Source organism: Phyllopteryx taeniolatus, chromosome 9 (assembly GCF_024500385.1).
Source record: "Phyllopteryx taeniolatus isolate TA_2022b chromosome 9, UOR_Ptae_1.2, whole genome shotgun sequence".
In the NCBI taxonomy this organism is placed as follows: Eukaryota; Metazoa; Chordata; class Actinopteri; order Syngnathiformes; family Syngnathidae; genus Phyllopteryx; species Phyllopteryx taeniolatus.
The window spans coordinates 22750663-22764309 of NC_084510.1; the positions used below are offsets into that span (position 1 = coordinate 22750663).

Genomic DNA, 13647 nt, shown 5'->3' on the forward strand with positions numbered 1-13647 from the left:
TGATTTAAGAAAACGGGACTGTACTAGGGTGACTTGAATTAACTAGACCGTTTGAATCTTCTCAAAGAATAATCTGAAATACTTGTCTATGAAATACTTGTCTACACGTTCTCTCTTTCCCGAGTCGTAGCAGCAAATTTTCTCTGATCGCCGCTTTAAGAAGGTCCTCAGAAAGCTGACACAGTGCACCTTGTGCCTTTGTACAGTTCCAACTCGTCCGGTAAGTTTACTTGCTATCGTTGGGAAAATTAATATTACAGCATGAAGTCACTTATGATAATGATTTTTTAAAAATTCTAAATTATTTTGTGAAACCGTTACTACAATATATGCAAATATTTGAATTGTAATGAGGCATATACTTGGACAGCCAGTTATAGCTTTGGTGTGTGCTCGATTTGTGAACTTTGCTCACAAGCGTCACCGCTCGGCGCTTCATTAGTGCTGAAGTCAGTCAAGATCGAAACATCGCCGCCGACAAGGAAAATAATTAAACCAACCGAGGGCCTTCGTTCGTCGTCACGTGACACGGAAAAACAAATGCGCGGTAGTCACCCAAACGGTACAAATTGATGAGCGAGTATATTTTGATACACTGACCATAAAATTCTTCAGTTAAATAACTACCATAGTCTCCGTTGCAGATTATTCGTTCTAACGAGGAGCCGCGGAACTACAATCGAATGGAGAGGTTTCTTCGTAATAATGGAAAAAAAATCGAGAAAGTTGAATCTACAAAGACGCCCATTACACAGCGTCAGATTTAGTGTTGATACCAAAGCGTGTACAGTTCAAAGCAGAAATATTCCATATATTGTTGGATACAGTTGGGACAAATGTGGAAGAATTAAGGAGCTGAGAATAAGGTGCAACATTTATTTTATTTCTGTTGGTGTACTTTGTCATTTAATAGTGTCTGTCTTACCTTTTTAACCTCTACAGACACTTGGCAAGAAAGTTCCTAAAAATATGGACGCAGAACACCTTTGGTCGAAAACTTCCTCATGCAGCCAAGTAACATTTAATTATATTAATCTAAGTCTGTAGAAAAGAGTTGCATATCAGAAGTAACACATTTTGGCCATTCGGCTTTCATGTAATTTCTGCGCTCTGTTGTTTTTAATGTATAGGTGTCATTATGACAGTGTGCTACTGAGAAAAACATTTCAGGGATGGAAAGAGGAGTGTTGGGTATCTGGGAGGGGGTGGAGTCTTTCAGTACGTGCAGAGTATCATTACAGGTCAGTGCCGAAGACATTTACTTTTGATTTATCAATCAGGTTTACCTTGTAATGACGTGTCTTTGTTCAAGGTATTACCTGCTCTACATGACATTCAGAAGGTGGCAAACATTTATGTCACTGCAAATGGAAAAGAAGAGCAAAATCCAAAAAGCTCAAGAATTTGGTATGTTTTTGATAACGTTTAGAGGTTGAATCTTTAAATGTTGACCTTTCTCAAATGTAACATCTTGTGTTGGTGTTCACCAGATGATAGGCGACGTATGCGTCACATTTGGGACAAGTGGGAGCTTTTCATCCAAATGAGTCGGCGGAAAAGCAGAGCACGTCAATTAGCTGAAGAGCAACACAGGCGCACAAGTCTTCTGTATGTAAAAGTTGAGCTACTGATGCATACATACGTGGGGTTTAGATTTTTAATAACACATTGTGTTCTTTCAGTTCATTATGGCGTTTGTGGAAGATGAGGCTGCAACAGCATCGAAACATTTGCACTATGGAGGACCAAGCCTTGACACACAGGGCAATGAATCTACATAGCAGGGTGAAGATGAAGATTCACCATTTCTCTGCATGCCATGCTTCTCCAGATGTATTTGGTTTTGTATGCTGTTGCTTTTATACACCACCACAATGGATTTGAGACAAAACAGCAAAAATGTGATTAAAGAGTCGTTTTTCAGCTTTAAAGGGAAACTAAACCCCCAAATTTTTAAAGCAAGAATACATTGCATGTGCCAGCACCAGTCCAAAACATGGTGCTCTGATTAATATTGCATTTGTGAAATAAGAATTAAACAGAATAATTAATCAACGTAAGTGGGGCGCCACAGTACTGGAACAATGCGGTGCTCAAGCAAAATTATGTTGTTGTTCTTTTTTTATTATTTACTGAATAATAGTGATTCTAGAGATACGAGGATTCCTCCCAAAAGCGACCTTATGTAGTTTGTCATTGCTGAATATTTATTAACTGTATGGTTTTCTTTGTAAATAAAGCAGCATAATAAGCCAGAACTGGTGAATACACATCACAAACTCACAAATTGGCACTCCCGTGAGAGTGAAGAGACTTAAAAATGGAATAAAACAAAACAAAAAAGTGAGTACACAAAGGCAGAAGCAATCTTAACTTTTTTTTTGTTTTTTAAGGAATAAATACTTCATAGATTTAAGCAAACAACAGGTGATGAAGATGATATGCACATTTAAAATGTAACAAAATTTGGACATGATGGGTTTATTTACCCTGTAAGGAATTTTACATAAATATAGCATTTTCAGCCATTTTATGGAGGGAAGCCATTTTATTTCACATCCATTATGATGTACCCTCCCTGTTGAAATTCTTCTGGACCTAACTATTTATACTTGTGTGTGCTAACATATGCTCTACTATATTCTGAGAAAGGCATTTCTTCAGTGGAAAGAGCTGCACTCTGCTGCTTGTTCCGAGATAGAGAAACAATCTGAAGCTTCACTTCACTTAAGCAGCACAGTGACAAAGAAATCATTGCACGAGTGGCAAAGTTTTGTCTCCTGTCAGCAGCACAAGAAACCCTTAAAAGGTTGTCAGTAAAACAGTGTAGTTTTTGTTAATAGATTTGCCACTCATCTTACACTCACTCGGTCATTCAGCTGTAGCTAAGCACGTCGCCTGTCTTCACCTGATGAGGCTGAGCTGGAGAGTGTGGAGGAGCGAGTGGCATCGCAAACAGAGCAAGGAAGAGCGTTTGCAAGCCACAGGGCAACTGACAGGCCGGGTATCTCAGCGCGAAGCCCTGCTACGCTGGAAGGCGTGTATCCTCTTTTAAACCTAGCATTAGCTTTCGTGCAAACTCCAACCTACCAGTACAGTGCTTTTGGATTCTTGAGCTCCTCAGCAGATGTGACATGGCGTAAACAAAAAGCCGATAGAGGCCAGGTGGCATGTCAACGCCACCACCATCGCCTGCAGGTCAGATCCGTAGAGTGAAGCTATTGTAATCGAGTAGTGATATGTACTGTACTGATGACTCTTGTGTTCTTCTTGCAGCGTGCAGTACTAAAGGGTCTGTCTTTGAACGTGTCGCAGAACAGAGTTAAACGGCTAAACAACAACACAGCAGTTCAACATCATTACCGAACTGTAAGTTATTGACACTCCGTGCTATTTCAACTACACTCACCAGACACTCCATTAGGTAAGACAGTATAATAAGCTACTATTTTTCCTTCTCATGCAACATGTGTGGGACATGGGGACAAGTGTTTAGCACATCCGCCTCACAGTTCTGAGGCTGGGTGTTTGAATCTGGACTCCGGCCTTCCTGTTTGGAGTTTGCATGTTCTTCTCATGCTTGCGTGGGTTTTCTCTGGGGACTATGGCTGCCTCACACGTCCCAAGAAAATGTCTCTTTAGTTAATTGAAGACTCTAAATTGTCCATAGGTGCAAATGTGAGTTTGATTGGTTGTTTGTCTACAAGTGCCCTGTGATTGGCTGGTGACCAGTCTAGGTTGGAACACACCTTTTGCCCAAAGTCAGCTGAGATAGGTTCTGTCCCATCCACGACCCTAGTGAGAACAAGCTATACAGAAAATGGATGGATGCAGCATTTGAATATGAATATTAGAAATACCTCCCAAAATGATGCAGAGCAGTTTCATATTAATGAATTAATACCTCTAGTTTGTCAATAAAAAAACTGAAGTTACTATGATCAGATTTTTGTCAAGGGGCATAATAAGTTAAATCACTGTTTATCAATGTTTATTGAACCAAGGCATCCATTGTACGTTAGAGAACTCTGAAGGTACACCAACACCCAAAATACCAAAATAATGATGATTTACTCACAAATTGACTCACTTAGTGTGAAATCGGGGCCTGTTTAAAATTGAACTCAAAGCTGAGGTACTCGCAGAAAGCCATGACTTATTCTGTTGTATTAATGGCAACAGGTGGATACACAGTTTTACTGTACCTTCCACCATCTAATGGAAGAGCATTTTATTGTTCTGCTTGTCGATATGTAGTTGAACAAAGATATATTTGTAATTAATACATTATAATTTTCAGACAAAAATGAAATTTTTTTTTTTATTTTAATGGCACACAAGTGTGTCATGGCGCCATGGTTGGGCATCGCTGAGCTAAATACATGTTGTGTTATTGTATTTTTACATAGGTCATAAATAAACATTGGAGGCTGTGGAAAGAGCGACTGGAGGAGACTGACGACAAACCTTTCCAAGCCCTGACAGACATGGTATTGACCAACTACAGGTGCTTTTAATGTCTTTCTTTGTTTATGTGCATTTGCTGTAAGCATCCCAAATTAACTTATGGCTGATTGTTTTTTTCCCCCTCCTCTTTACAGGACACACCTGTTGAGTCGCTGTTTTGACCACTGGAGTGAGAAACTTGCACAGCAAAGACATATGCAGGTATTTGGATATACACGTATCGGAGAATATGCCTCATCCAAATCTGTCTATTTTCTATACCGCATATGCTGTTCAGGGTCACAGCTGACTTGGGACAAAAGGCGGACTACGCCCTGGACTGTTTGCTAGTCAGTTGCAGGGCACATGTAGAGACAGACAATCATTCACTCTCACATTCACACCGTCATTGATTGGGAACTGAACCCGCGCTGCCTGTAATGAAGTCAGCCGAATGTACCACCACACGATCAGTGACTTGCCTCATTTAAATTTGAGCTTTAAATGCTATATTGAGTAGAAAACATGACAAGAATTTACAGCTTACATTTTCGGGCGACAGTCGCTCATCTATAAGGAGCTTTGGAACTGGAGAGTCATGGCAACTACTGCTTGATATTGGAATGATGCTGGTCTGCTTCCTGCCTTCTGTCGAGTAGTAGTTTATTGGCTTTTCGTATGCTGTTGTGCAGGAGCTGGAGTGGCGTGCTGATGTTTGGTTTGATGAGCACCTTTTGGCCCATTATTTCAATTCCTGGTGTAAATATATTCTGCAGAGAAGACTGAAGAAAGACAGGAGAGACAAGGCAGATGTCTATAATAAGTGAGTACATATCCCCTCTCTTCACTAGCGTTGTTCTCGCACTATTAATCCAGTTGGGAAAACAAAAAAATCGTTTGACACCCTCTTTCCCTTCAGGCAGCGCCTGTGCACTTGGGTGTTGTGCACCTGGCGGGAGCGGTCAGACAAACACAAGGATGAGATGCTGTCGCTGCGAATAGTATGTTGTCGCTTTTCTTAATTGTGTGAACCACTCAAATCGCATTAACTGCCAACACTTACTGAGCCTGTTAGTGTGAACAGAACAAACATTGCAGCTGATGTCGAGCGACGTGTTCCCCAGGCCATTCTTCACGAAGAGCAAGGCCGCGTGCAGAGAGCCTGGGCTCGATGGAGGAAACGGACAAAGCAGCTGCAGGAGAAGCAGCAGGCATCAGAACATCATTACCCGCATTTTCCTCACACCTCGTTGGAGCAGCGGAAAGACACCAGTGAGTTACAGGCCAGGTGAGGCAAACTAGACTATAATGCAGGGATGACCGCTTTCTTACCTGAAGCCACATTGTCAATTTATTCTTTATGTTTATGTTTTATGTGTTTATAACAATACTGGCCGAATGATGAATACTTGAATTTGTGATTGATTGAGCAAATATATACTAGTCATATAATAATAATAAACTACACTATATACTGTACATGTTACAATATTTGTGTATATACCCCGTTTAAATAATATATGGTGCTGAAGCATCAGTGATATACAAACAGTTTGTTGTTGTAATTAAAATAACAATTATTGTAAATTATGATTGTATTTCAGGACCAATGAGCAGCAAGCTTGTCGTCAGGACGATCTTTACTGTGTCAGATGGGCTTTGGATAGGTGGAAAAAGGTGCTTGTCTTTTACACTCTTTCCAACATTTTCTTACATTTCTGTAGTGTGAAAAGAACCATTTCTGTTTTTAACAGCTCATACAGAGCCGAGTGATATACTTGTGGTGAAATGGTAACACATGTAACAAACAAGTTCTTTGTTTCAGTTTGTTCAGAGACAGAAATTGACAAAAAGCAGGCTTGAGCAGGTTCAGTGTTGCCATGAAAACAAAATTGACAAGCACAGCTTTGAGCCCTGGAAGGTACATGCAATACACAAAGAACATTAACATAAAAATGAATCAATTTCAGCGTCAAGGCAATATACACAATGAGATCAAATACAAGAGGTGTATCCAAATTCAGCTTTTAGAAAGATACTATTGTACCGTTTTAATCGGCACTGTCAAAGAGCTATTAATTTAACAATATTTTTACATCAGTGTAGTTGTATACACATACTACAGATTGTCAAATTTATACCCATCAATCAAAATTGAGCATGATCAGCTTTGCAAAGGTCATGTTTTCAATTTAGCTCTTGCATTGGATCTAATTTGAGTGTACTGTACTGTACCTAATTTTGTTTCCTGTATGTATAACACATAATGATTTTTTTTCTTTCTGCCAAAAGCTCCAGTACAGCCTCAAAACGTTTGAGCCGACAGAACGAGCACTTTGGCATTGGGCCCTCACTCTTCAAGCCAAGGTATCGCCTACCTGCTTCATCCCTTCTTGCCCTAAACTTGAGTGCAGGAAGCAGGAGGACACTTGTCTTAATGTGTTTTTTGGGGGGAACCCACTGCAGGTGCTATATGGGTGGAGTCTGTGGGTCATAAAGAAGCGCAGGAAGAAGATGGAGGCGTTAGAAGCTGCTCAGGTGGACAAAATCCAGTCGCTGAAGGTGGGCTTGATGTGCTTTAGGGATGACTTTATGGCGTGGAAGGTACACTCTACTAAAAGTGTCTATTAAACCAGGTGTTCCTGGCCTGGAGAGAAGAAACAAAGCATGCGGTGTCTGACCCGCATCAGAAGAGAAAAGCACTCAACAGGCCTCAGAGTTCTTTAAATCAAGGCACGGATAAAGCACACACCTGCTTTTGGGCCCCACAGAAAAAGAAAACAAAGAAAAATTACGATAATAAAGTTTAAATGTGACAAGATTTAAGTAGTAATGTTACATGGATAAAATTGTAATGAACGCAATGTCAAAATGTCCACGTGACCAGCACAAATGTCTCTCTCTAGTAACTTGCTGTATCATATTATACCGTTAAATATTTTTGAATAGAAAGCAGCAGGTCAAGAGGAACCTACAATTATGAGCCGCAACATTCTGAGGTTCGGGGTTTGAATGTACCGCACCTCTTGCCCAAAGTCAGATGGGTTAGCCCCCAACTCACCCGCCACCCGAATGAGGATTAATCATAGAAAATGGATAGATTTGTTAAAAACACTTTAGGTTGATACCGCTCATAAGATTGACTAAATACAACAAAAGATGTCATTTCAGTGGCGCAATCACAGTATTATTTCAAGCCCGATGATGACTGGAATTTAAAATACAACACTTTAAAATGTATCAAAAATATTGTCATAAATAGGTGCATTAGCAACTACTTTATTACTGTTGTTTATCACCAGTGGAGCTGCTGCAGAGGGAGCGAATAAGCCCCGAAAAAGCCCGGAAGCATTACGACTCCAAACTGCTGTGTAAAGTGCTGAGAGCATGGAAGACGCATCACCATAGCTGCCTCAAATATAAGGTAGATTTCCCAGCTACCTGCAACCGTTGTAATAAACAATACAATCCTATGATGTCAAATTGTCTAATGACAATCTGGTGATGAAACGACAAGGAATCTTGTTGCTGAGACTGAAGATGTACCAGACCTACTTTGCACTCTGGAGGAGGAAGGTTTGCTTTCCAAACACTAATTACAGTAGCTTATTAATATTACACATACGTACAGTGAAAGTAAAATTAACTTTTTTACTCCGACTGCTACAGTCCCAAACGTTAAAATGTTTCTTACAGCATTGCCAGTAGAGTTAATGACGGTTTCATGTCATGATAGTGAAACTTTGAGCTTGTGAGAAATGAATTGCCTTTACATTGTTTCCTATGGAACAGTCACTTTATCACAAAACTAAGACAGCAAGCCTATTATTAAAGCATACAGTATTTATGTAATTTATCCAGGTGATGCAATTGAGAACCCATTCCATTTACAGTGAGTATGCTGGTACACATTTCCAGTTTGTTCCAGTACAAGAGCTGTTTGTCACGGCTCACTCCGTTCTTTAATCCCAGCCACCGAGTATTGACATTAACACGTGCCCTGTAATACTCATTTTATTAATCATCAACCCCCCGTGAAATTGGTTCATTAAAAAATATTTATTCCTTTATTTTTTTAGCCCTATATCTAATTAAACAATGGATTAATTAATTTATTGCAAATAATAAAATTTTAAAAATTGTAAATGGACTATTTCGTCAGATAATTGGTTTCATTAATATAATTCAATTAATTATTATATTAAAACATTACAATGAATTTGAATGTTATTAGTAAAAGAAACTTTTACGGACACATTTTAACTTTTTTTCATAACCTTATTTACGAATGACCTGGCCCATCTGTCCGTTTTAAAAATCAAATGTGGCCCTTGAGCACGAATGGCTGCCCACCCCTGTCTTAATTGCAGTGCAGTGAAGACGCATAGAAGCATATTGTTGAATCAATACCTCTCTGACAGTGTCGTCAGAATTACCAATGTCAAGGAGGTTATGCTATTGCTAAATAGCCCGCACATTTAGTTTTCCTCATGCCAACAGCTCCAGTCAAAACTCAAGGTGTCCGAACAGACAGAGGAAGCACTCTGGCATTGGGCCCTCACTCTTCAAGCCAAGGTATCAGGTGCCTGCTTGTTCTCTTCTCGCTTTAAAACTTAGCGTTGACAGCTTGACTTGTCCGACTGTCTTTTGGAAACCTGCTGAAGGTGCTGTATGCATGGAGGCTGTGGGCCTCAGAGCAGCGCAGAAAGAGGACCGAGGCGGTGGAAGCTGCTCAGGTGGTTAAAGACCGTCCACAGAGTGCGGGCGCGACATGCATCGTGACATACGGCGAAGACATGAATGACATCAGGGGGAGCCTGCCAGAGCTTGGAACGCAACGAGAAGAAGAACCAGCGTGTTTGCAGTGGGAGGAAAAAGTATGTGAACCCTTTAGAATTTCTTACATTTATGCATATTTTGGTCATAAAATGTACGCTGATCTTCATCTAAATCAAGAACAATAAGCAAACAGCTTGAACTATCACAAACAATTATGTTTTCATATTTTCATACAGCATAATGTAAACGTTTACAGGACAGGGAGGAAAAAGTAGGTGACCTCTTGGATTTAATAACTGGTCGACCCTCCTTTGGCATCAATTACCTCATCTTGTAGATGCAGAGCAGACGTACACAGCGATCAGGATGAATTTTGGATCATTCCTCTTTATACAAAACTCTTGCAGTTAAGCAGGATTCCTTGAGTGTCTCGCGTGAATAGCTCTCTTGAGGTCATACCACAGCATCTCAATCGGATTGAGGCCAGGACTTTGACTGGGCCACTCCAGAACACATATTTTCTTCTTCTGGTGACATTCTGTTGTTGATTTGCTTCTGTGTTTTGGATCACTGTCATTGTTGCAACACCCATCCTCCTTTGAGCTTTAACTATTGAACAGTTCTTCTGCAAAATATATTGATAAATTGTGAATATATTTTTCCATTGACTGATAGCAAGCTGGCCAGGCCCTGAGGTACCAAAGCACACCCATACCATGATGGTCCTTCCACCATCCTTCAGAATTGGGATAAGGTTTTTGATGTTGGTGTCTGTGCCATTTTTCCTTCACACATGGCATTGTATGTTTCATCTGTTCACAAAATATTTTGCCAGTCGTGCTGTAGAACATCCAAGTGCTTTTCAGTGAACTTCAAGCGTGTAGCAATTTCTTTTTAGACAGCAACGGCTTTCCCTTCGATGTTCTCCCATGAACTCCATTCTTGTTTAATGTTTTGCAAATCGTAAATTGTCAACAGAAATGTTGTGTGTGTGCTAGTGAATTCTGTAAGTCTTGAGCTGACACTCTACGGTTCTTTCATTGAGCATTCTTCACTGTACTCTTTCAGTCATCCTTATAGGACGTCCACACATTGTAAGAAAAGCAACAGTGCTGAACTTTCTCCATTTATGGAGTGATGAATATCAAGACATTTAGAGATACTTTTGTAACCTTTTAGAGCTTTGTACAAGTGAACAATTCTTAATCGTTTATCTTCTGAAAGCTCTTTTGAGCGAGGCATAGTACACACCAGGCAATGCTTCGTGACAAGAGACATTTCTAAACTGGTGTGTATTTTCTAGTGGCCACATAAGCTTTAAGCTACATCTCCATTCTTTCCTTATTGATTGGACCCCAGGTTGGCTCACACCAGGAAAAGCCACAGTCTAGAGGTTCACTTACTATTTTGCTTTCCTGTCCTGTGAATGTGTATGTTATTTTCAATAAAAATATAAATACAGGCGGCACGGTGACCGACTGGTTAGCACATCTGCCTCACAGTTCTGAGGACCGGGGTTCAAATCCCGGCCCCGCCTGTGTGGACTTCGCACGTTCTCCCCGTGCCTGCGTGGGTTTTCTCCGGGCACTCTGGTTTCTTCCCACATGTCCAAAACATGCGTGGTAGGTTGATTGAAGACTCTAAATTGCCCGTAGGTGTGAATGTGAGTGCGAATGGTTGTTTGTTGATATGTGCCCTGCGATTGGCTGGCGACCAGTTCAGGGTATACCCCGCCTCTCACCCGAAGATAGCTCGGATAGGCTCCAGCACGCCTGCGACCCTTGTGAGGATATGCGTAACGGAAGATGAATGAATGACTATAAATACATATAATTGTTTGTGTGGTATTAGTTTAAGCAGACTGTTTATTCTAGTGATTTAGATGAAGATCAGACCACATTTTACGACCAATTTAGACAAAAATTAACTTTTTCCTCCCACTGTATGTTCATGTTTGTTTTCTTCAACTAAATATGCTCATTTCAATCAGTCTGCTTCTTTTCTGTAGCAAAAGCTACACATTCAGAAGGTGGTGAAGTGTTGTGCAATGAGGTGGAAGCAGCGGGCCCTTTGCAAGCCACCAAAAAAGACGGTGACCTTCTGTTATCCTGATTTGAAACCTGATTCTCTATCTGACTCAGGGGAACGTGACGGAGACGACAGTGAGCTGTGAGTGCATAACAGCCCTTAGCAGGTTTTGAATATTGTCAAATATATAATAGAATGTTGCATTTTCCCTCCGAGAATCCGTCCCTTAATGCGACGCCAGCCTCGACGCTGCGAGGAACTGTTTGAGCCCTCTCCGAAAGTATTACCATATGATGGGTAGGACATATTTCATTTTGATTTTTTTTCATCAGATATTAAAATGTTTTAAATGTAAATCTCTTAAGTTTAGTTATATTTACTATTGCAATTGAATGGGCTTTACTACTGTACTGTATATGTACATAGTATTCAGTGGCAGGCTGTGAATTTTGGTTCCTCGGACTTCAGTGGGGACTTACCCAACTTAATTCACCACTCCATCAATACAACACAAAAACGTAATGTGGAAGCACGCAATGAAGAGAGCAGATGTTTGAGAATAAATAAATACAATTTCTTGGAACAAATAATATAATTTAAGTAGTAAATGCAGTTGAGTACTCCTGATAGTGTTTTGGGCAGCAGAGAAGAAACTGCTCACCACTGTTAATAATCTATGTACATTAGCAGGATAGTTACAACGCAATAAATAACTTGAATTTATTTTTGGTGAAAATCCGAAGCATTTCAAAACCAGAATTGTGCTTTGTTCAGGCCCATTTTAAGGGGGATGACTTTGTAAATGTAAGCTTTCACACACGGCTGGAAGTGCATTTCTGGGTGATGAGCAAGCAACCAGCCGAGCGGTCGCTGCCAAGACATGCAAATACATACACGTGTTGTGGTTCACTACAATACTTAACTATCCCTCCATCCATCCATTTTCTGTACCGCTTTATCCTCACAAGGGTCGCGGGCGTGCTGGAGCCTACAATACTTAACTGTATAATGTAACTAGATTAAATAGTGAAGCTTTCAGTCCTTGTCACCAAAATGTGTCCTTTCAGCGGAGACGTGCGTCATGTGTCACCCCAGAAAACTCCGGTCTCCATCACGGACCCGCCTCAGACACAGTGTGAGGTGCTACTGCCTCCCACTGCTTTCATGAGCACAGAAAACAAAGTGCCGGTAATAATCACCACTTAGACTGTGACGTCTACATGAATTCGCCACCGAGCCATCAACCTTCTATTCGTTATTTGTGTCCAAGTTGGGACGTGGCAGCATCTTCAGCCCAACAATGGGACCCAGTTCAGAACATTTTTCATCAACACCTTCAGGTACATTCTCATTAACTCATCAGAAAAAGGATGGATGAACATTTATTGTGGTGCCTCTTCAAGACGTACACGCGAGGGAACCAAGTGGAGAGTCGCCGGCTTCATCGCTGATAAGTGAGCTAATGAGCATCCAGCAGGACATGAGGAGCTTCCAGCAGGACCGGAAGCAACTCAGGTGAGCGCTTGTGCGAAAAAAGTGCTCCCCTTGCTCTTTTGCATTCTTGTACTTGGTCGTTTACTGGAAGCTTTTTGGCTGCTCAGGCTCTGGCAGAGAGTGAAAGATGTGTTGCAGAGTTGGCTGCAGACCAGTGGAAAAGATGAGGAAATGGATACCAGTGCAGTTTGTCAACAGGTCAAGGAGGTAAACAAGACTTGTTATACACATTGAAATAAAAACAAAATGACCAAACATTCCACTCAGTTGATGATTTGCATGTTGACAGCTCGAGGAGCGCATCGAGAGATTGTCCTGTGAGCTGGGAACACGAAGGCTGACAATGCGTTTTCATTCAGAAAGGCTCCAACATTTACAAGCTGTCCTCGACTGCTCAGGATTTTCTTCTCTTTATCGACAAGTGCAGATGTAAACGTAACATTTCACACAATGATTGGAAGTTAAAGTTTGGTCAATTCATTATATTCACTTTTTCTTAACAGTGTACCACGAACATTTGATTATTTGGTCATTCAGTGCAGGAATCATCCTTTTAACGTCCAGCTGTGTTGTAGAGTCAGTGAAGTACAATATAGTTCATCATATACATCTTAAACATGAAGAAAACGCCAGCAATACTTTTTTGACTATCAATTACAAAAAAGAAAGAAAACACTCCCTTTCCCATTGTAATTGTTCAGGGTTTGCCAAAAATGTCATCTCTTTGCTTACTCATCAAAATGTGACAATGAATAAAAGCACATTTACAGTCCTGAGTCACAGCCATTTTATGATGTGTGTCGTCCTCTGTTTTCCCCTCCAAATCAATAAATCTCTTAGTAGATTTCTTTGAAACACAAATATATTTCATTCATGACGTAGAATTTCCTTCAGTAGATT

The 13647-nt window shown here is 40.6% G+C and overlaps 1 protein-coding gene across 4 annotated transcripts; it reads left to right on the forward strand.

Moving 5' to 3' along the window:
* The first annotated feature begins 95 nt into the window (after positions 1-95).
* sfi1 (SFI1 centrin binding protein) lies at positions 96-13516 on the forward strand. 4 transcript variants are annotated; one of them, XM_061783442.1, is made up of 31 exons: positions 135-220; positions 645-866; positions 943-1014; positions 1131-1241; positions 1313-1407; positions 1491-1608; positions 1683-1833; positions 2653-2809; positions 2880-3041; positions 3128-3198; positions 3277-3369; positions 4410-4507; positions 4602-4668; positions 5139-5269; positions 5366-5447; positions 5571-5734; positions 6051-6123; positions 6272-6367; positions 6739-6813; positions 6913-7008; positions 7083-7179; positions 7749-7870; positions 8947-9021; positions 9111-9323; positions 11234-11394; positions 11470-11550; positions 12321-12441; positions 12524-12593; positions 12657-12768; positions 12855-12954; positions 13037-13516. In XM_061783442.1, exons 2-31 carry the CDS (start codon positions 706-708, stop codon positions 13178-13180), a joined length of 3369 nt encoding a protein of 1122 aa, XP_061639426.1. In that variant the 5' UTR covers positions 135-220; positions 645-705; the 3' UTR covers positions 13181-13516. The 4 variants fall into 4 exon arrangements, with proteins under 4 accessions (XP_061639428.1, XP_061639426.1, XP_061639425.1 ...); XM_061783441.1 differs by lacking the exon at positions 135-220 and adding an exon at positions 448-562; XM_061783444.1 differs by lacking the exon at positions 645-866 and having other exon boundaries at positions 96-220.
* Positions 13517-13647: the final 131 nt, after the last annotated feature.